General features: G+C 39.9%; 1 protein-coding gene and 1 pseudogene across 1 annotated transcript in view; one reads left to right on the top strand and one right to left on the bottom strand.

Annotated features, from left to right (window-relative positions):
- Positions 1-4,547: 4,547 nt before the first annotated feature.
- LOC105732436 (pantetheinase) overlaps positions 4,548-21,145 on the top strand; it is a 31,748-nt gene continuing 15,150 nt past the window's right edge. Inside the window, exons 1-4 of the mRNA XM_012474533.3 lie at positions 4,548-4,564; positions 4,826-5,056; positions 6,795-6,925; positions 20,828-21,020. Of these exons, the coding sequence (XP_012329956.2) occupies positions 4,844-5,056; positions 6,795-6,925; positions 20,828-21,020 (537 nt within the window). The 5' untranslated portion in view covers positions 4,548-4,564; positions 4,826-4,843. The remainder of the gene's footprint in view (positions 4,565-4,825; positions 5,057-6,794; positions 6,926-20,827; positions 21,021-21,145) is intronic.
- On the bottom strand, positions 16,339-17,220 carry LOC105732299 (cyclin-G1-like; annotated as a pseudogene).

Genomic DNA, 21,145 nt, shown 5'->3' on the forward strand with positions numbered 1-21,145 from the left:
AGCTTCCATAAAAACCCAAAAGGATTGGGTTCGGAGAGTTTCCTTCCAGTTGAACACGCGGAGGCTCCTGGAGGGTGGCGCATCTAGAGGGTGCATGCAAGGCTCCCCAGTCCTTCCCCCATACCTCGCTCTATGCACCTCTTCATTTGTGTCCTTTGCAATATCCTTTATTATAAGCCACTAAACGTGTTTCCCTGAGTTCTGTGAGCCATTCTAGCAAATTAATTGAGCCCAAAGAAGGGGTCATGGGAACCCCAACCCAGAGCCATTTGGTCGGAAGATCTGGAGGCCCAGACTTATTCCTGGTGGGAAGAAGGGGGCGGTTTTGTGGGACTCAGCCCTTAATCTGTGGGCTCTGATGCTATTATTTGGATAAATAGTGTTTGGATTGAACTGGAAGATAGCCAGCTGTGTCTGCTGCAGAGTTGATTGCTTGCTTTCTAGTGGGAAGAAATCCCCACCAATTTGGGAGGAAACCTGTCTTTTGTGTTAATTGCTGTGGTATGAGAGCAGAAGAAAAACGGGTAGTTTTTCCCGAAACCAGATTAATGTCAACAACGGAATTGACACGGTGTTGTAGCCACTATATATTAGTATGTGGGTGTGTACGTTGAGTAGCGATGCAGAGGCCGACTGCCAATCTTTTTTCACACACACGTTTGTGGACACACTTTCACACGCTGTGCACACGGCTTTTCAGAGTTCACCAGGTGAAGTGCAAGAGGCAGTGCCCACTCCACTCAGTCCTTCCTCTCCCCTCCTTTTCCCTTGTTTCTTGTTCTCTCTGCGTGAGCTGGGCAGGACTTGCTTCTGAGTTCCTTTGGGGGCCTGCTGCCTGGGTTGGGGTGATCACTGCTCTACTAGAAAAATCCAGAATACTTTGTGTCTTGCCCTATTCTGGACGGTGCACTGTCGTGTTTTCCTTGCAAGAGGCAATCTGCTCCATCCATAGAAGTTTGATTGGAGGAGTGTGGAGATATCAAAATAGGGCTTCTGTCTACACTCCAGGTTATTTCCTTGGAGACAGTTCTCCCAGTTTCTACTCTGCGTGAGCAGAAAGGCTGCATTTAGGGAGCTTGGCAGTCTGTACAGTAGGGTTAAGGATTCTGAGAACCAGCCTAGGAGTTGTAGTAGAGGCCGTTGGTGCCTCCCAGTTCCAGCTCTTGCTGATGACACTCTACTGCAAGAAAGAACTGTACTATTTCTATTTCTTTTTCTTTCTTTTTTTTGAGACAGAGTCTCGCTCTGTCACCAGGCTGGAATGCAGTGGCATGATCTCAACTCACGGCAACCTCTGCCTCCCAGGTTCAAGCGATGCCCCTGCCTCAGCCTCCCGAGTAGCTGGGATTACAGACACCCCCAGCCCACCATGCCTAGCTAATTTTTGTGTTTTAGTAGGCATGGGGTTTCACCATGTTGGCCAGGCTGGTCTGGAACTCCCATTCTCAGGTGTTCTGCCCTCCTCTGCCTCCCAAAGTGCTGGGATTATAGGTGTGAGCCACTGCACCTGAACTGCACTATTTCATCTAAAGATTTGCTCTCAGCTAGTGCATGCTAGGTAGGCAGAAAGGCTAGATTCATGTGGCAGTGACACGCTGGGGGAGGGACAGTTTATTGGTCTGATGATTCAGTCTCAGTCTTTTAGTGAGCCTGTACCCCTGGGTTTAAGACCTTCACTTGGCTTTTTTCTTCTGCCCTTAGTTGGCATAAAAACAAGCTAGAGCTGGGATTTTCCCTTTCCCCTTGTTAAAGATGAGAGTGGCTGAGGCTGGAGTTTTTCCTTCCCCTAGGCAGGTTAGGCTCGGTAAAATACTTTCCCTTGAGGGCAGGTTTTTGTTAAGAACAGACCAGAACTTTCAAGGTTGTCCACCCTGAGCCTCCAGCAATTCATCAATTACAGTTCAAGTGACCTTCCTACACTGGCACCAACCCCAGAGGACTCTGCTCCCAGTAGGCTCTTACCTCTGCATTCTCCTGTCTCTCCAGTTCTGGGGACTGCAGTTTGTCCTGTAATCTCAATTCTCTGAGGCATCTTAGAAAAATTGTTGATATTCACTTGTTTAGCTTTTTTCCTGCTGTGAGCATGGGAAAGATGACCACCAAGCTCTTTATGAGTTGGACTAGAAACTCCATGGGAGGTTCTTATTTAATAATTTTAATCTAAGGAGGTCAAAGAAGTAATTTTTTAACCTTTTGGCAACTCATCTCAGTTTTAACTTTTATTTCAGTGCTTCCTTTTATAAACTGTTACATAATGATGACATCTTTCTGGGAAACATTTGGTATTCCCACCCGCCTGGGCATGGAAAGGCCGTAAGAGGTCAGCAAGCAGTCAGAGGGGCTGGTGTTTCCTGGAGACTCAGGAGGACCAGCCAACCACAACCTCTGGGTTACCTTGGCAATTGCAGAATAAATGCATTATAGTTACTGAAGTAAAAACTTAGATATGTCTGTTTGCAGACTGAACTGTAAGAATACCATTCAAAGACAAATAGCCTAAAAATAAAATGTAAAAACATAAACACTAATTCTGTAAATATTATACATAATGCACAACCAAAACAAAACTTGCCGACTTACTCAATATAAAAATCTATGAACAGTTTTTCAATTTTATGTAATTTCCCTCTCCTCTCTCTGGGTCTTGCTTTCCAGCACTCATTCTTTATAGCCCTCTGTGGCCTCTGTGATAAGCAGCTTCAGAGATGGTCCCTAATGATCCTGCCTCATTCCTACCCTTGTGTAATCCCCTACCACAGTGCAGGGTACACCGATTGATTTGCTTTAATGGATAGAATACAACAAAAGTGATGAGGTGTCCTTTCCCTGATTACATTACAAAGCATTCCTGGCTTCTATCTCAGTGGATTCTCTTGCTCTCTGGCTCTAAGGAAATCCAGAAAATATAATGCAGGCTGCCCTATGGTGAGGCCTGCATAGCTAGGAATTAATGTCTCTGGGCAACAACAAATGAGGTCCTGAGCCCTGCCGCCAGTCACGTGAGGGAGCTTGGCACTTAGAAGTCAAGATTTGAAGTAACTCCTGGAGTCAAGCCTTGAAATAACTAGCCCCGGCAGCTGCTTGATTGCAGCCTTGTGAAAGAGACCTTGGGCCAGAGGCACCAGCTAAACTGCCCCTGGATTCCTGACCCGCGGAAAGTGAAAGATAATGTATTTTTGCTTTTTGAAGCTGCTGAATTTGGGGACAATTTGTTATATAGCAATAGAAAATGAGTAACTCTTTTGTATTCCTCTTTGTCGTGGCTTCCCCATTTTGAGAAAACTAAAGTGAGTCAAACTGTAGAGCTGAAATATTCAAATGAAAATAATAATAAAGGCCAGGCGCAGAGGCTCACGCCTGTAATCCCAGCATTTTGGGAGGCCAAGGCGGGTGGATCACGAGGTCAGGAGTTCAAGACCAGCCTGGCCAATATGGTGAAGCTGTTAGGTGTATCGCTTGTGTAAAGAGACCACTAGGCAGGCTTTGTGGGAGCAACCAGGTAGACTTTGTTAATAGCTGTTTATTCACCCTGGTGCAGGCAGGCTAAGTCCAAAAAGAGTCAGCAGAGGGCGGTGGGATAGGAGTTGGATTTATAGGTTGGGGCAAGTGGTCAGTTAAAGGTGGTAATCTATTTTAGGGAGGGGAAGGGCATCATGGGATGCATGGTCACAAGGGTAGGGGTCATCTGTTACAAACAGGCATGATCATAAGGGTGGGGGCATCAGTTGCAAGCAGAGGGGAGGGTGTGGTAAATTACATAGTTACAGGGGTGGGGATCTTGAGAAACCCAATGTCCAGGGAGGAAATTCCGCAAGGCTGAGCAGGAACAATGGCTGCAGGGGCAGGGCAATTAATTGAGGCAGGAACAAGTTGTTTCACTTCTTTCTGTGGCCACCTGGTTACTTGTGGTTACCTCAGACTTTCTGGCTTCTGGGGACCATCCAGAGGTGTACATGCAGGTCACCAAAACTATAATGGCCAGGCTTGGACTCGGAGGCCTAACAGAAACCCCATCCCTACTAATAATACAAAAATTAGCTGGGCGTGGTGGTACACACCTGCAGTCCCAGCTACTCAGGAGGCTGAGGCAGGAGAATAGCTTGAACCCGGGAGGTAGAGGGTGCAGTGAGTTGAGATCATGCCACTGCACTCCAGCCTGGGCAACAGAGCAAGACTTCATCTAAAAAAAAAATAAAAAATAATAATAATACAAATTTTAAAATTATTTGAAGTTCTGTGTGTTGACATTCCAAAACATATGTAATGCAAAAAATTTACACGCTGAAGTCCTAATTGCCAGTATCTTAGAATGTAACCTTTTTTTGGAAATAGTGTCATTTCAGATCTAATTAGTTAAGACGAAGTCATACTGGAGTACAGTGGGCACTAAATCTAATTGATCCTATGATTAGGATCAGTCTCAGTCTTTTAGTGAGGCTGTAGCCCTGGGTTTATGACCTTCACTTGGCTTTTTTCTTCTGCCCTTAGTTGGCATAAAAACACCACCCTCAGGAGGAACCAACTCTGTTGACACCTTCATCTGGGACTCCTACCCTCCAGAACTGTGAGGCAACACATTTTTTATTTTTTACACCACCCAGTTTGTTGTATTTTGTTAGGGAACCCTAGCAAACTAATATACATACATTTCCTGATTTAATCCTCACAAATCCCTGCAATAAGGGAAGGTCCTTTGTTATCTGACAATACTGTGAAATCACAGAGTTTTCTTAAAATTAACTTCTGTAATTTATTTTTAAGGTACTAAGGTCTGGACACCACGTGTCTTCTCTCTGTAAATACCAGGACGTGCTCTGTTTTTCAGCAGTCGTTGGACTTCAGCATGACTACTTCTCCGTTGCTGGCATATGTAGCAGTTTTGCTTTTCTACGTCTCAAGAGCCAGCTGCCTGGATACTTTTGTTGCAGCTGTTTATGAGCATGCAGTGATATTGCCCAGTACCACCCTCACACCAGTGTCTCGTGAGGAGGCGCTGGCATTAATGAATCGGAATCTGGACCTTTTGGAAGGAGCGATCACATCAGCAGCAGAGCAGGTACCATCTCTACCATCTCTCCAGTGTACGGGATTCTATGAGAAAGGAGGGGATCCTTTCTCATAGAATGCATATGTATCAGGGTAGCCAAGAAACTTTATTTTACAGTTAGAATTCTACTTTCCTCTCAAAACTAGAGCAAGGACACTTCCTTATCAGTAAGAACCAAGTTAAGGCAAGAACAATTTGGTCATCATCAAGAAGTAGCAGACTTTTGAGGAACTGGCCATAAATTCAACAACTTTGTTTCCCCTTTCTGGTGCAGACGGAGGATGAATGATAAATGGGTCAGGGATCAGGTGCTATTCTTAGAGTGTTAGTGGCCTTGATGTACTCTTGTGCTATTAAGAGTTTGCAGGTTTTGGAATAAGTTTATAATCTGAAAACAATTAAACTTAAGTTGTCAATTCCTTGGCAGCATGCATTATATACTTCATACTTCACTCTAATTACAAGATAAAAGTATATGTAATGCATTGTGAGTCCTTGAGTTGAGTGAAGATTTCAGTTTAAAGTTAATCATACAGTATAAATTGTGGTTTACAAGAATATAATTTTAAAAGCTAATAATCGATTAGGTGTAGACCAGGGATATATGAAGTGTGATAAAAGTCATAGATAAATTATGTAAGAGATGGGGTTTTGCCATGTTGCCCAGGCTGACTTGAACTCCTGACCTCAGGTGATCCACCCACCTCAGCCTCCCAAAGTGCTGGGATTACAGGCATGAGCTATACCATGCCTGTCCTATATTCTTTTTTGAGACAGAGTTTCGCTCTTGTTACCCAGGCTGGAGTGCAATGGCGCAATCTCGGCTCACCGCAACCTCAGCCTCCTGGGGTTCAGGCAATTCTCCTGCCTCAGCCTCCTGAGTAGCTGGGATTACAGGCACGCGCCACCACGCCCAGCTAATTTTTTGTATTTTTAGTAGAGACAGGGTTTCACCATGTTGACCAGGATGGTCTCGATCTCTTGACCTCGTGATCCACCCGCCTTGGCCTCCCAAAGTGCTGGGATTATAGGCGTGAGCCACCACGCCCGGCCCTATATTCTTATATATACTAATATTTTAAAAGTTATCAGGAGTTCTGATGTTCTTTTTCACCCTTAGTCCAAATATTTCCTTAAAGGTCACAGAGTGACTCTCTATTTAGTGACCCTCCAATTGGAAAGTGCCCAGCTTAGCTCAGGCAGTATTGGTAGGCATGGCACAATTCAAGTAACTGGTATGTGGCTCCTCTTTTTCTGAGAAGCCGGAGTCATGTTTGCAGGGTATGGTGCAGGAGAAGGCTGGGGCAGAGGAGGAAATAAACAGAGCATTTCAGTTACAAATCAGTCCTGACACAGGCACAATCATCAGCCAAAGTTCAGGCAGAGGCTTGGTTCCAGGACGAGCTAAGATTTTAGTCAACAACTGACGTAGGAAGCAACGATGGCAGGATTAGAAAATTAAAATGCTTGACTAGAAGGCCAAACCTCACCATTATGTAACATATCCATGTAACTAACCTGCATATGTACCCTCTGAATCTAAAATTAAAAATAAAGAAAATAAAAATAAAAAGAAGTGACAGTGCACTGAAAAAAAGAAAAATTAAATGCTTTGGAAAAGAAAATAAATTATAAAAATATAGAAAACAAAATAAGATTTAAGGGATGTCGGGGGGAAGCCCAAATACTTGTTACTCAGCCGCTCAGTTCCTCAGCTCCCTTTTTGATTAAGCTGCATTTTTAACAGGGTGCACATATAATTGTGACTCCAGAAGATGCTCTTTATGGCTGGAACTTCAACAGGGAATCTATCTACCCGTACTTGGAGGACATCCCACACCCTCAAGTAAACTGGATCCCCTGTGATAATCCTAACAGGTAAAGAAATAAGTTGTGAAAAATTCACTAGTGAACATCAACTTGTTTTACCTGGGAAAACTTTGTCGATGATCGCTGCGTAGATCCACGATCAACTCTAAGTTTCAGGATAGCTTATTTTTCATCTACTATGGGTATATTTACTGGGAAAGTAAATATGAATTATGAAGTCACAGAAATCAGAGCTGGAAAGTAGTTTAGAAATCATCACATTCAATGTGAACATCTCTGGTCTCTAACTCCTCACCAGTGAACACAAAAATATTTCCCTGTGTGGCTCTGAGATTTGAAAACTGTAAGAGTAAATGGCAAAGTAGATTCATGTCAGTTTAAGATTAATAGTTTTCCTTTCTCATTGATAAGATAACTGATGAGGTTAATGTAGTAAAGTCCTTAAGCTGATTGTAACCTAAGAGGTGATATGGCAGGATTGTAAGTGGTTTAATTCAGGTCCAGACTAAAGAGTTATTCAGTATGATGAAAGTAGCACTATTAATTTTAATGTAAGGAAACCAATACCTTATACACCTAAGAAAATCATGTCAGTTCACATACTTCTTTCTGAATACACATGACTAAAATTGTTTTAGGAATTCCTCTTTTGGAACTGTTCTCCAAACCACACAATGCCAGTTAGAATGACAATCATTAAAAAGGAAACAACAGATGCTGGAGAGGATGTGGAGAAATAGGAATGCTTTTACACTGCTGATGGGAGTGTAAATTAGTTCAACCATTATGGAAGACAGTGTGGTGATTCCTCAAGGATCTAGAACCAGAAATACCATTTGACCCAGCAATCCCATTACTGGGTATATACCCAAAGGATTATAAATCATTCTACTATAAAGACACATGCACATGTATGTTTATTGTGGCACTGTTCACAATAACAAAGACTTGGAACCAACCCAAGCCCATCAATAATAGACTGGATAAAGAAAATGTGGCACATATACACCATGGAACACTATACAGCCATAAAAAATGAGTTCATGTCTTTTGCAGGGACATGGATGAAGATGGAAACCATCATTTTCAGCAAACTAACACAGGAACAGAAAACCAAACTGCATGTTCTCACTCATAAGTGGGAGGTGAACAATGAGAACACATGACACATGGAGGGGAATATCACACACTGGGGCCTGTCAGGGGGTGAGGGGCTAGAGGAGGGATAGCATTAGGAGAAATGCCTAATGTAGATGGCAGATTGATGGAGTGCAGCCAACCACCATGACACATGTATACCTGTGTGACAAACCTGCAGGTTCTGCACATGTATCCCAGAACTTAAAGTATAATAATAAAAAATCAAAAACAACAACAAAAAAAAACCCACACAAACTGGATGGGCATGGTGGCTCACGCCTGTAATTCCAGCACTTCGGGAGGCTAAGGCTGGTGGATCACCTGAGGTCAGGAGTTTGAGACCAGCCTGGCCAATATGGCAAAACCCCATCTCTACTAAAAATAGAAAAATTAGTGGGGCGCAGCGGTGGGCACCTATAATCCCAGCTCCTCAGGAGGCTGAGGCATAAAGAACTGCTTGAAGGGAGGTGGAGGTTGCAGTGAGCCAAGATAGTGCCATTGCTCTCCAGCCTGGGTGACAGAGCTAGATTGTGTCTCAACAAACAAACAAATCCATGACGATTACTTACAGAGACACCTTGATTTTGACAAGGTGAATTTTGACAAAATCCAATGTTACTTATCATAATCATTTACTCTATTCTTATTTAATTGTATCATAATTATTTCTTTTTAAATCATGTCATATGTCAGTGGTTCAGTTTCTAAAAGGCAAACACTCTTTTATGACTTCCACTATGAATTGAAATGACTTATTTCTGAATTCCCTAGAACCTCATCTCCAAGGCCCTCCTGAATATTCCCAAAAGGATTTCCTGTTCACTTCATTTCAAGGAAGCTGGTTGCCCCTTCATGTTTTCCACCACTAATGATGTCTCAATGTCTTGCCTTAATTCTGTCTCTCTCTCTTTTTTAAAAAATTTTTTTTTGAGAGAGACTCTGTGTCACCCAGGCTGGAGTGCAGTCGTGCCATCTCAGCTCACTGCAACCTCTGCCTCCCGGGTCCAAGCAATTCTCGTGCCTCAGCCTCCTGAGTATCTGGGACAACAGGTGTGAGCCACAACATCTGACTAGTTTTTTCTATTTTTAGTAAAGACAGGTTTCACCATGTTGGCCAGGCTGGTCTTGAACTGCTGGCCTCAAGTGATCCACCTGCTTGGCCTCCTGAAGTGCTAGGATTACAGGTGTGAGCCATCTTGCCCAGCTGCCTTAATTAATTAACTCAGCAATTTTTTTTGAGTACCTATTATGTCTAGACATTGTTCTGGGCAATGAAGTGAACAAAACAGATTAAAAATTCCTGTCCTCTTGAAATTTATGTTCTAGTGTGGGGAGGTAATAATTTTTTAAAAAAGATAACTATCTAATCTATCTATCTATTTATCTATCATCTATCTATCTATCTTTATATAGATATCTTTCATCTATCTACCTGTTTATAATATGAGGTGGAAGTAAATGTTATGGAAAAAATAAAGCAGAGAAGGTGAATAGGGTGGCAAGCCTGGGGCTGAAATTTTTAAAAGGTCTTAAGAGGGCATCACAGTGACATTTCAACAAAGGCCTGAAGGAAATGAGGCAGTAAATCATACGAGTATCTGAGAAAAGTGCATTTCAGGCTGAGGGAATTCTAAAGGTCAGAGTATGTGTCTAACCTATAAAACAGAAAAAGGGTTGGTGTGGTTGAAGTGATGTGACAGAGGAGGAGAAAAGTAGGAAAGGGAGGCAGAAAGGCAGGAGGAACACAATGTAGAGAACAGACTCCAGGTATAGGTCAGCAAAGAAGCAGGGGCAGTTAAAATCTGTTGTGATAATTTTGGCAGAGAGATGATGGTGCCTGAGACCAAGATGGTAGAAGTTTAGGTATTGAGAAGTGAACAGATTCTGAATGCAGTTTGGAGGTATTTTTTTGTCTTGTCTGATTATTTTAGTGAGGACCTCCAGTACTATGTTGAATAGTAGTGGTGAAAATGGACATCTTCATCTCTTCTAGATCTTAGAGGAAATCTTTGTTTTTCCCCATTCAGTATGATACTAGCCATGGGTCTGTCATAAATGGCTATTATTGTGTTGAGGTATGTTCCTTCTATACCCAGTTATTGAGGGTTTTTATTATGAAGGAATGTTGAATGTTATCAAATGTTTTTTCAATGTCAGTTGAAATAATAGTATGGTTTTTTTTTTCTTCATTCTCTTAATATGATGTGTCACATTAATTTTTTTGCATATGTTAAACCATCCTTGCACTCCTTGGATAAATCCGACTTGGTCATAATGAATAATTTTTTAATGTGTTCTTGCATTTGATTTGCTAGCTTTTTGTTGAGGATTTTTGCATCAATGTTCATCAGGGATGTTGGGCTGTAGTTTTCTTTTTTATGTGTCTTTGTCTGGTTTTGGTATCAGGGTAATTCTAGCCTCATTGAATGAGTTTCGAAGTATTCCCTTCTCTATCTTTTGGAATAGTTTGAATAGGATTGGTATTAGTTCTTCTTTAATTGTTTGGTAAAATTCAGCACTGAAGCCATTAAGTCCTGTCCTTTTCTTGCTGGGAGAACTTTTATTACAGCTTCAACCTTATTATTTGTTATTGGTCTATTCAGGTTTTGAACTTCTTCATGGTTCAATCTGGGTAGGTTGTATGTGTCTAGTAATTTATTCAGGTCTTCTAGGTTTTCCAATTTATTGGTATATAGTTGCTCATAGTAATCTTTAAAGATCTTTTGAATTTCTGCAGTATTGGTTATAATGTCTCGTTTTACATCTCTGAGTTTACTTGTCTCCTATCTTTTTTCTTAGTCTCACTAAAAGTCAATTTTGTTTATCTTTTCAAAAAACCAACTTTTTGTTCTGTTGTTCTTTTGCATTGTTTTTTATTTCAATTTCATTTATTTCGTTCTGATGTTTATTATTTTTATTCTACAAATTTCAGGTTTGGTTTGCTCTTCCTTTTGTAGTTTTTTTAAAAATGCATCATTAAGCTGTTTATTTGAAAGTTTTCTTCTTTGTTAGTGTAGGCACTTATAGTTATGAAATTTCCTCTTAGACTGGTTTTGCTGTATCCCATAGGTTTTGGTATGTTGCATCTCCATTTTCATTTGTTTCAAGAACATTTTTAACTTTCTTCTAATTTCTTCATTAACTCACTGGTAATTCAGGAGCACATTTTAAAATTTCTGTATGTTTGTATAGTTATCAAAATTCCTTTTGCTTTTGGTTTCTAGTATTATTCCATTGTGGTCAGAGAAGATACTTGATATGATTTCAATTTTAAAAAATGTTTTAAGATTTGTTTTGTGACCTAACATATGGTCTCTCCTTGAGAATGATCCATGTGTTGGGGAGAAGAATGTTTATTCTGCAGCCGCGAGATGAAATTTTCTGTAAATACCTGTTAGGTCCAGTTGGTCTATAATGCAGATTAAGTCCAATGTTTCTTTATTTTTTTTCCCCCTGGATGATGTGTCTGATGATGAAAGTGAGATGTTGAAATCTCCAGCTATTATTGCATTGGGGTCTCTCTCTCTCTTTAGTTCTAATAATATTATATATATATATATATATATATATATCTGTGTGTGCAAGTGTTAGGTGCATATATATTTACAATTGTTATTATCATCTGACTAAATTGACCTCTTTATCATTATGTAATTAATTTCTTTGTCTCTTTTTATGGTTTTTGTCCTGAAATCTATTCTGTTTGATAAAAATATAGCTACCCCTGCTTCTTTTTGCTTTCCATTTGCATGGAATATCTTTTGCTATCCCTTTATTTTCAGTCTATGTGTGTCTTTATACGTGAAGTATGTTTCTTGTACACAATAGATCATTGCCTTTTATTTATTTATTTTTATCCATTCAGCCACTCTGTCTTTTGCCTGGAGAGTTTAGTCCATGTACATTCAATGTTACTGTGGTTAACTAAGGACATACTCCTGCCATTTTGTTTTTTGTTTTCTGTTTGTTTGTTTTTTTTTTTTTTGGTGTTTTTTTCCTTTTTATGAAGGCATTTTTCTCTGATGGTATTTCAATTTTTGCTTTTTATTTTTTGTGTGTATGTTGTAGGTTTTTTGATTTGATGTTATCATGCAGCTTGCAAATAACAACTTGTGATTTATTATTTTAAACTGATGACAACTTAACATTGATTACATAAACAAACAAGCAAAGTGAAAACTAATAAAAACTCCATAGTTTAACTTCATCCCCCATACTTTTTAATTTTTAATAGTTTCTATTTATATCTTATTATACTGCCTATATCTTAAAAAGTTTTTATAGTTATTATTTTTTATTGGTTCATGTTTTAGTTTTTCTAATCAAGATATGAGAATTTTATACCACAGTTAGAATTATAACACCCCATGTTTGTCTGTGTACTTACTATTACCAGTGTGTTTTGTACCTTCAGATGATTTCTTACTGATTATTGATGTCCTTTTCTTTCAGATTGAAGAAATTTCTTACAGGAGAGGGCAGTGGGTTCTTTTCTGATCCAGGGTGGGTCTAGAAATCCCATCCAGGAGCTAAGTCCTGGAATTGGAATTGAGGGCTTTAGGAGTCTGCTTGGTGCTTTATGTTACTGTGGCTAAGTTGGTACCCAATTTGTAAGACAAAGTACTTTTTACTCTTCCCTCTCCTTTTCTGAAGCAGGAGTTTCTCCCCATGGCCACCATAGCTGGGAATGTGCTGGGTCACACCTGAAGCCAGCATGTTACTGGGTCTCACCCAAGGTCGTGGTGAGTACTGCCTGGCTATCACTGATGTTTATTCAAGAGTCAAGGGCTCTTTAGTTAGCAGGTGATGAATCTTGCCAGGATTGGGTTCTTCCATTCAAGGCAGGAAGTTCCCTTGTAGTTCCGTGTATGTTTAGAAATGTCATCACGGAGCTAGGGCCTGGTTTGGGGGGCTTCAGTACTCTGCTTGGTGCTTTATTTTACTGTGGTTTAACTATTATCCAAGTTGCAAGACAAAGTCCTCTTTATGCTCCTCTCTCCTTTTTTAAGGCAGAGGGCCAGAGTCTCTCTCAAAGCTGTGAGCTGTGCTGCCTGGAGTTGGAGGAGGGGTGATGCAAGCACTCCTTTGACCACTCAGCTGGTGTCTCACTAGGTTATGTACACTCCAAGTCTACTAGTTCTGGGCTCAGTACAGCACTAGGACTTGCCTAGGAATTGCAGTCCTTATGGCATAGATCAGTAGTCCTCAACATTTTTGGTGCCAGGGACTGGTTTTGTGGAAGACAATTTTTCTTTTTTCTTTTTTCTTTTTTTTTTTTTTGAGACGGAGTTTCGCTCTTGTTACCCAGGCTGGAGTGCAATGGCGCAATCTCGGCTCACCGCAGCCTCCGCCTCCTGGGTTCAGACAATTCTCCTGCCTCAGCCTCCTGAGTAGCTGGGATTACAGGCGTGCGCCACCATGCCCAGCTAATTTTTTGTATTTTTAGTAGACACGGGGTTTCACCATATTGACCAGGATGGTCTCGATCTCTTGACCTCGTGATCCACCCGCCTCGGCCTCCCAAAGTGCTGGGATTACAGGCGTGAGCCACCGCGCCCGGCCCCGAAGACAATTTTTCAATGGACAGGATGGAGGATGGTTTCTGGATAAAACTGTTCCACCTCAGATCATCAGGTTAAATTCTCATAAGGAGCATGCAACGTAGATCCCTCAGATGCACAGTTCACAACAGGCTTGCACTCCTGTGAGAATCTAATGCTGCAACTGATCTGACAGGACGTGGAGTTCAGGCAGTAATGCCACTCACCTCCTGCTGTGCAGCCAGTATCTAACAGGCCACGGACTGGTACTGCTGTGCAGCACGATTCCTAACCGACCACAGTCTGTGGCTTAGGGTTTGGGAAACACTGGCCTAGACTACCTTTCAAGTTTATTTAGGACCCCAGAGAACTTTATCCCACACTAGTGATGCTTGGTGGAACTCAGGTTCTGACTGCTGGGAAGGACAATTCTCCTCTGGCTAGAGCTGTTCTAAATGCGCTCTCTGTGGGCACTGACTAAATTCTGTGCCATGTTGCTTTCTGCTGTCACACGGCAGCACTGACTTCCAATGCAAAGTCCTGCATTCACTGCACTTTCCCTCCCCCAAGGGCACACATTTTCTGTCCACACCCTGTGCTAACCCGGAGGATGGGGGAGAGTGGTGTTAGCAATTAAAGACTTTCTTTCCTACCCTCTTCAGTGCCTTTTTCCTTGATATGATTTTAAAACCAGGTACTGTGATTGCTTTCTTAATTTTTGGTTCTTACGAAGGTGCTTTCTTGTGTGGATGGCTGCTCAGTTTGGGGCTCTTGCAGGAGGACAGTTGCTGGAGGGTTCTATTTGGCCATTTTGCACTGCTTCCTCCTCATCTTTCATTTCTTTCTCTTACCTGATTGCTCCAGCTAGGACTTCCAGTACGATGTTGACTAGAAGTGCTGAAAGTATAGGGTTCCTTGTCTTGTTACAGTTCTTAGAACACTTTCAACTTTTACCCATTCCATAGGATGTTAGCTGTGGGTGCTGATGTATATGCTGTATATAGCTTTTATTATGTTGAGGTGTGTTCCTTCTGTATAATAAAGTGCACATCTCTGGATTATCTATTACTTGCATGATTCTGTATAATAAAGTGCACATCTCTGGATTATCTATTACTTGCATGATTGCAAGAAACTATTTATGCTGCCTAGAATATTAACCTTTATTATGCCCAAAGAGTTCATTAGTCAAATGTTGGTTTTGATGTATACCTCATAATTTAAAATTTAACATTTAAATTACATAGGTTATCATTTTTAATATCACCTAAATACAATATATTGATTGAATACAGAAAATTAGATCAATGTTAGAAATGAAGATTCACAGTTGTCATTGGTGTTTCATATTTTTACTTTTAGCTTTGATTTGAATGCTTCACAGATGAATTTAAATCTATACATAGTTCCCCATAGCATAATATTAATTAGGCAGTTTCTTAAATTTCAGAACATCACCTTAATCTAGTTGTGATGTTTTGAGGCTTCATAGCTTAAATCTATTATAATATTATGGAATCTATAGATCAGGGTTATGGAGAAAGGCTTCAGAGAAGAGTTTTTTTGTTGCTACTATAACCTTATTTAAAGAAACAACAAAAAAGCCAAATTAATTTGAAGTCTGCTTAAATATTAGTTAAACTTGAAGTGTTTATATCTAAAATTCATAGTCATCTAAATGTCAACATTTAGTTTTGAGTAGAAAAAGATAAATTATTACTGTGAGTTAAGAGATTTAAATGATGTTGTGTGAGGGAGCTCATAGCATGTCCATTGCATCCTTCCCATCTCCACATCGCCAGGGTGCCTGCCACATGGTTGAAGATACCTGTCCAGCCTCTGGTGTTTTGCTTGGGGTCTTGACTTCTTCCCATCCCACTCAAGCTCAGCCCCAGACTGGGACAGGGTTTGGGAAGCAGTGGGCATGGCCATGATGGATGTCATTGGGTGGCTCAGCAGTTCCTGTCCCAGGAGTAGCCACAGGTCAGGGGTAGTGGTGGTTGTGCATGTGGCCAGCCTGCTGCCATCGTTCCATCCTTGTCAGGGCCCCCTCCCTCACCTTATGGGATCTGAGGGGCAGAGAAAGTGTTGGGGCAGACGATGCCCCTGCAAATTTTTTAAAAATGAAATTTAGATGGCAAGTATATATCATATATACAGTGACTAAGCATATTACTACTTTCCAGTCGTCTAACTGCTATAGCAATGATATGTAACTACAGTGTTAAAACACCCTAACAGTTTTCAGAAACTCAAAGTGGAGACCATCTCCCATATCTTACGTTTTCCTTAGGTACAATATCTAAATTCATATTGATTTTGCTTACGTATGAATAGTTTCAAATTTGTTCATAAATGGTTTAAACTTTTTGGCCCCGTTGTCTTACTCAGGATTGTGTAACTTAAAAGGAGCCTGAGTGTGGGTCTACATACAAAAAGACGTGCAATAAAAACACAATTTCAGTGCTACTTATAAAATTCATGCTATTAAGAAGGATGCAGTTTTCAAAGCTGAAAAGATCATGAAGTGGCTAATTTACATATCAGAGGTTGGATAATTCCTTACTGTTGAGGTGTTACAGTTTCTATGTAGTTATGTAGTTTCTGTGCAGAAATGCCTTCAAATAGTAACTGACTAGATCAGCGAAGTAATTTTCCCCTTTGCGATTCCAACTCTATTTTGTTTATTTTGAAGATAATTACTATTTTGATTGTAAAAGAAAATTATAGAATTGGAAAATTTTCTCTCTATGTAGAATAACAATGAACCATATTTACCAATTAGGGAGCCATTTTAGGAATTGTTGGACAGTGAATTTTTCTGTGGTAACTATGCTTCAGTTGCGATGCAGTATGCCCAGAAGCAATCCATTTCTACTTCTGAATGTTTGATTTGGAACACTTGTTTGATGAGTATTCAGTTAAACACTTGGATACAAGCAGCTTGTATCCATCTCTACCATTTATCTTGGAATGTTTCTGAAGACATTCTCCTCTTTTTATTAACTCTATACAGTTCTGTTTTTGGATCTCCAATGTGATTATGGACAATATCAACACAGAAGGCTTTGCTTTAGACTCTAAAGTTTAGAGCATTTGATCTGACATGCCTTAAATTGGGCTTCCAGTCAAAATTGAGGTAATTTCTCCTTTCAAATAGCAAGTTCTCTTGAATGAGTGGATAGTGGAGTTGCAGAAATTGAAAGGCAGTGGTAGCTTTCACTTTATATTACACCTTCTCCAATACAATCTTTTCTATTCTCATTGTCTGAAACCGTGAACCTATATTCACTTATTTGGAACACATCAGTTGCCAATGGGACATTCCTTTTCTCTCCTATGGATTTTATAACCAAATAGAACAAGCTCAGTCCAACACATCCAAGCTGCTTGGGGTGCATCTTCATTTAACACAAGAATCTGTCCAGTAAATTCACAGTTAGAGAAAATGTCTTTATGTCAAAGCCAAATAACTGAGTTAGACTAACATCTTGTACTTCAAAGGCCTGTAGCCTTGCAGTCATTCTGAGGCTATTGCCTATCGTGTGCAAACTCAATTAGTCTCAAGCCACAGATCTTTAACTGACATCTAGACTTCTTTTCCAACAGGACATTCAGCTGGTGTAGCAGTTTCTGAGAGTCAGTTGTCAGTACCTCTGTCATTTGATAGTGACTAGGGCTCAGTGGTAACCACCCTTCTTGGGCCTGCCCTCACCTCACCCCATGAAATCCAATCTCAGAGGCCTAGGAAACAAGGAAAAGAGAGAGGCCAGGGGAGGGGAAGCCTTCCTGGGTGGAGGTCTCTGAAGAGCCACCAAAATCATATTGCCCTTGTCAGGGGCAACTTGGAGCCAAAGGGCTGAAAAGGCATTTTGATATTTGATTGCATATTATTTCATACTATTATTTCAGAGTTTTGTGTGCACACATTGTTTCTCCAGTAAGTCTAATGCTTTATAAGCATAGCAACCACATCTGAAATTTCTGTGTCTCTCGCATTGTGTGCTTGGACAGCTCTGCCTGGAATATACTTCCCCCAGTTGCCCACATGTCTAATATAGTGATTTGTGTTGTGTCAAAACCTAACAAGTACTCGTTGAATACTTAACATGTGCTGATTTTAGGTTAGTAAATGTCTTCTTCGATAATTGATGATTTTTGTTATACCTAGAGATTGAACACTTTGAAAGCAGCCTTGGAAAAAAAATTTCAATTACTCTGTTTCACCTTGTCCTTCTGTATCCAGAACAAAACTCTGCATGCATTAAGGACTCAGCAAATATCATGGATGAAGCAATAGGCAGATTTCAGGCATACATAATCAAACTGAATTTTTAAACCCGAAATCAGGACATATGGTCTAATTTTGGAGTGTTTTATGTATATACCAAACAGTCTGAGAAATGTAGCTTAATTGAGATATGTTAGAATACATGAAGACTAATAGAGACAGTAGGAAAATATGTTTGTCATCAGAACTGTTTTGGGAAACCAAAACAACACGCTACCTATTCCACCACTTCAGGTGACCCACAAAGACTGGGGGTAAATGTGTTTCAAGTGGTTTAATGTGTTGTAATTTATATCTATGCATTCACATATTAATTGAAGCAAAGGTGGGTTAAACTATTGAATGGTTGTTCTTTCTTATAAACACATTGAAATAATAACTTTCTATATGTGTTATTATGTCCTTTTCTGATATTTTCAAGGATATGTTTTATAAGTGATATAAGTGATTGCTACAGTTTTCCTTATATTAATTACACAAATCTGTTTGTAGATTCAATAGCCAAGATTTGATGGCACCAAGTTTTTATTCATACAGGTTATCACAGCCTTCTTAGCTATTCTTCAATAACCTGGTGTAAACCACTTATCATTTCAGAGTTGTGCAATAGAGGATAAATATGCAAATATGTTAAATATGATTTTCAAAATTGCATTTTAATTGCTTTACTTGGACAATCATTGGTAACTTCGAAAAAGAATAAAGAAATCAGCCATTAACAAATGCTCCAGGATTTCCAAAGTTTCATACTAGCTGGTATTACCCTAGCATATCCTTTTTACCTCTTATTTGAACTATGGCAACAGCTTCCTAATGAGTCCCCTGCATTTAGTCTCTCATTATTCTAGTACATTCTATATTCAGTGTTCTATTTATCTTTATGAAGAAAATTTTGACTGGGTTGCTTCTGTCTTCAAAGGCTTTAATGGTACCTATTTGTTACTAAATTTGCAAAGCTCTATATCCTCCCTCCCTCCCTCCTTCCCTCTCTCTTTCCCTTCTTCCCTTCCTTCCCTTCCTTACACTTCCCCTTCCTTCCTTCCTTCCTTCTCTCTCCCTCCCTCCCTCCCTTCTTTCCTTCCTTCCTCCTCTCCCTCTCTCCCTGCCTCCCTCCCTCCCTCCTTCCTTCCTTTCTCTCTCTCTCCATTTATTTATTTATTTATCTCTCTATTTCTTTTCTTTCTCTCTTTCTTTCTTTTTTCTTTCTCTCTTTTTCTCTTTCTTTCTTTGAATCCTTCTGTAAAATCTTCATTTCAGTTATTATAATTTTCAGCTCCAGACTTTTTTTAGGTTTTTTATCTTTATATTGATATTTCTACTTTGTTTTGTTTTCTGATTTTCTCCACGTCTTTCTTTATTTTCTTATGCATCTGTAAAAACCATTGTTTTAAAGTCTATGTTTGGTAGGTCTGTCATGTGGTCTTTTTCAGGGATGATTTTAGTTAGTTTATTTTTCCTTTCCTTTGAGTGAGTCATACTTTCCTGTTTCTTTGTATAATTTGTGATGTTTTTGGTTGATAACTAGACATTTGAATCATCACGTGGTTACTCTGGAGATCAGATTCTCTGGGTTTGCTATGATTGTTTTGTTGTTGTTGTTGTAGGATGTTTGTGTTGAGGATCAGCTTGAGATGTAAATTTAAGGTCTTCTTAGGCCTTTTATGAGCATGTGCTTTTCCCTGGTCATGTATGGTGACTTCCTAAATTTCCCTGTATATTTGATTGCTTTTATATGTCTTATTCCTTAAATGTCTCACTACCCAAAAGGAGAAAAAGAAAAAAAATGAAGAAAAATAATAAGGCACTGACTCTTTAAATATCCTGGAAGCCACTTCAGTGAGAGAGTTGGCTTGCAAAAATGGGGTGTGTGTGTGTGTGTGTGTGTGTGTGTATGTGTGTTTGTATGTATACACGACAATAGCTGCTTGCCTTTGTGTTTGTACCTCCATGATCAGAAGCAGCAATTAGTGATCAGAACATAGATCTTGCATATTTGAAAGACAAGGTCTTACTGCTCCCATAAGCTGCCTGCCAGCTGCTTTAGGAACACAGACATGACAGCCTGTTATGGGGACAGGGGATGAGGAATTGGTAACCACTATTGAGCTAAGAGCCAAAATGGACTGAAACTAACTGTGAGTTATCTTCCAAGCCTTCCCCTGGAAGTTGCAAGTACTAGAGCTCGAAAATAGCAATATCAGATAGATTCCATCAGTGCAATTGTAATCTAAGTGGCAGAAAAACTCCCTATTATGCTATCTTCTCAGGATCCCCCTACCTCTGAGTTTTTGTTAACTGATTCAAAAAAAATTTTTTTTCGAGATAGAGTCTTGCTCTGTTGCCCAGGTTAAAATGCAGTAGAACTCACTGTAGCCTCAAACTCCCAAATTCAAGCAATCTTCCCACCTCAGTCTCTCAAGTATATGAGACTACAGGCACACACCACCATGCCTGGCTATTTTTTTCATTTTTGTAGAGAAAGGGTCTTGCTTTGTTGCCCAGACTGGTCTCAAACTCCTGAGCTCAAGGAATCCTTCCTCCTTGGGCTCCCAAATTGCTGCAATTACAGGCATGAGCAACCACGCCCACCCCCAAATATTCTTAATGCCTCTTTCCTGTTAGATATAAGTTTAGTAAACATTATATGTAGGCCATTGACCCATGATATCCGTAGGATGCTGCAGACACTATTAGATGAACACATAAGTGAAAATATAACTGCAGATTATGATAAATGTTTGAAGAAAAAATACATGGTCTGGAATCTTATCCTAGAGTAGGTTCCTACAACCAATTTTACTCAAGCATGGGCTTTCTCTGAACTCCTTTCTTGTCTTAATCCTTCTTTTCTAATTATTGTTATTTACAATTTATTTTTACATATATCAAATAATAGGTTTCGGCAACTATCATTCAAGATTTTGTTAAAAGCTAAGATTGATTTACAAAGATTTTTTTCCTCCAATAAACATATATCAGATTTGGCCACAGCCCAGTTCAAGAAAGACTCAGTTGCCTGGCCAAGGACAACTCTATCTACGTTGTAGCAAATATTGGGGACAAGAAGCCATGCAATGCCAGTGACCCTCAGTGTCCCCGTGATGGCCATTACCAATACAACACTGATGTGGCATTTGATTCTCAGGGAAAACTGGTGGCACGCTACCATAAGGTAAAATTAACTTGCAAATAATCTGATTAGTGAATGCCTAATGAAATAAAGTGGGCAAGGAGAAAAATATGTTACTAATACTGATAAGCATACTTTAGAAATCGAGTAGAGGCAAAGCATAGAAA

The sequence above is a fragment of the Aotus nancymaae genome, unplaced genomic scaffold, assembly GCF_030222135.1.
Source record: "Aotus nancymaae isolate 86718 unplaced genomic scaffold, 86718_ANA_hifiasm-v0.15.2.pri h1tg000040l, whole genome shotgun sequence".
NCBI classification, from domain to species: domain Eukaryota; kingdom Metazoa; phylum Chordata; class Mammalia; order Primates; family Aotidae; genus Aotus; species Aotus nancymaae.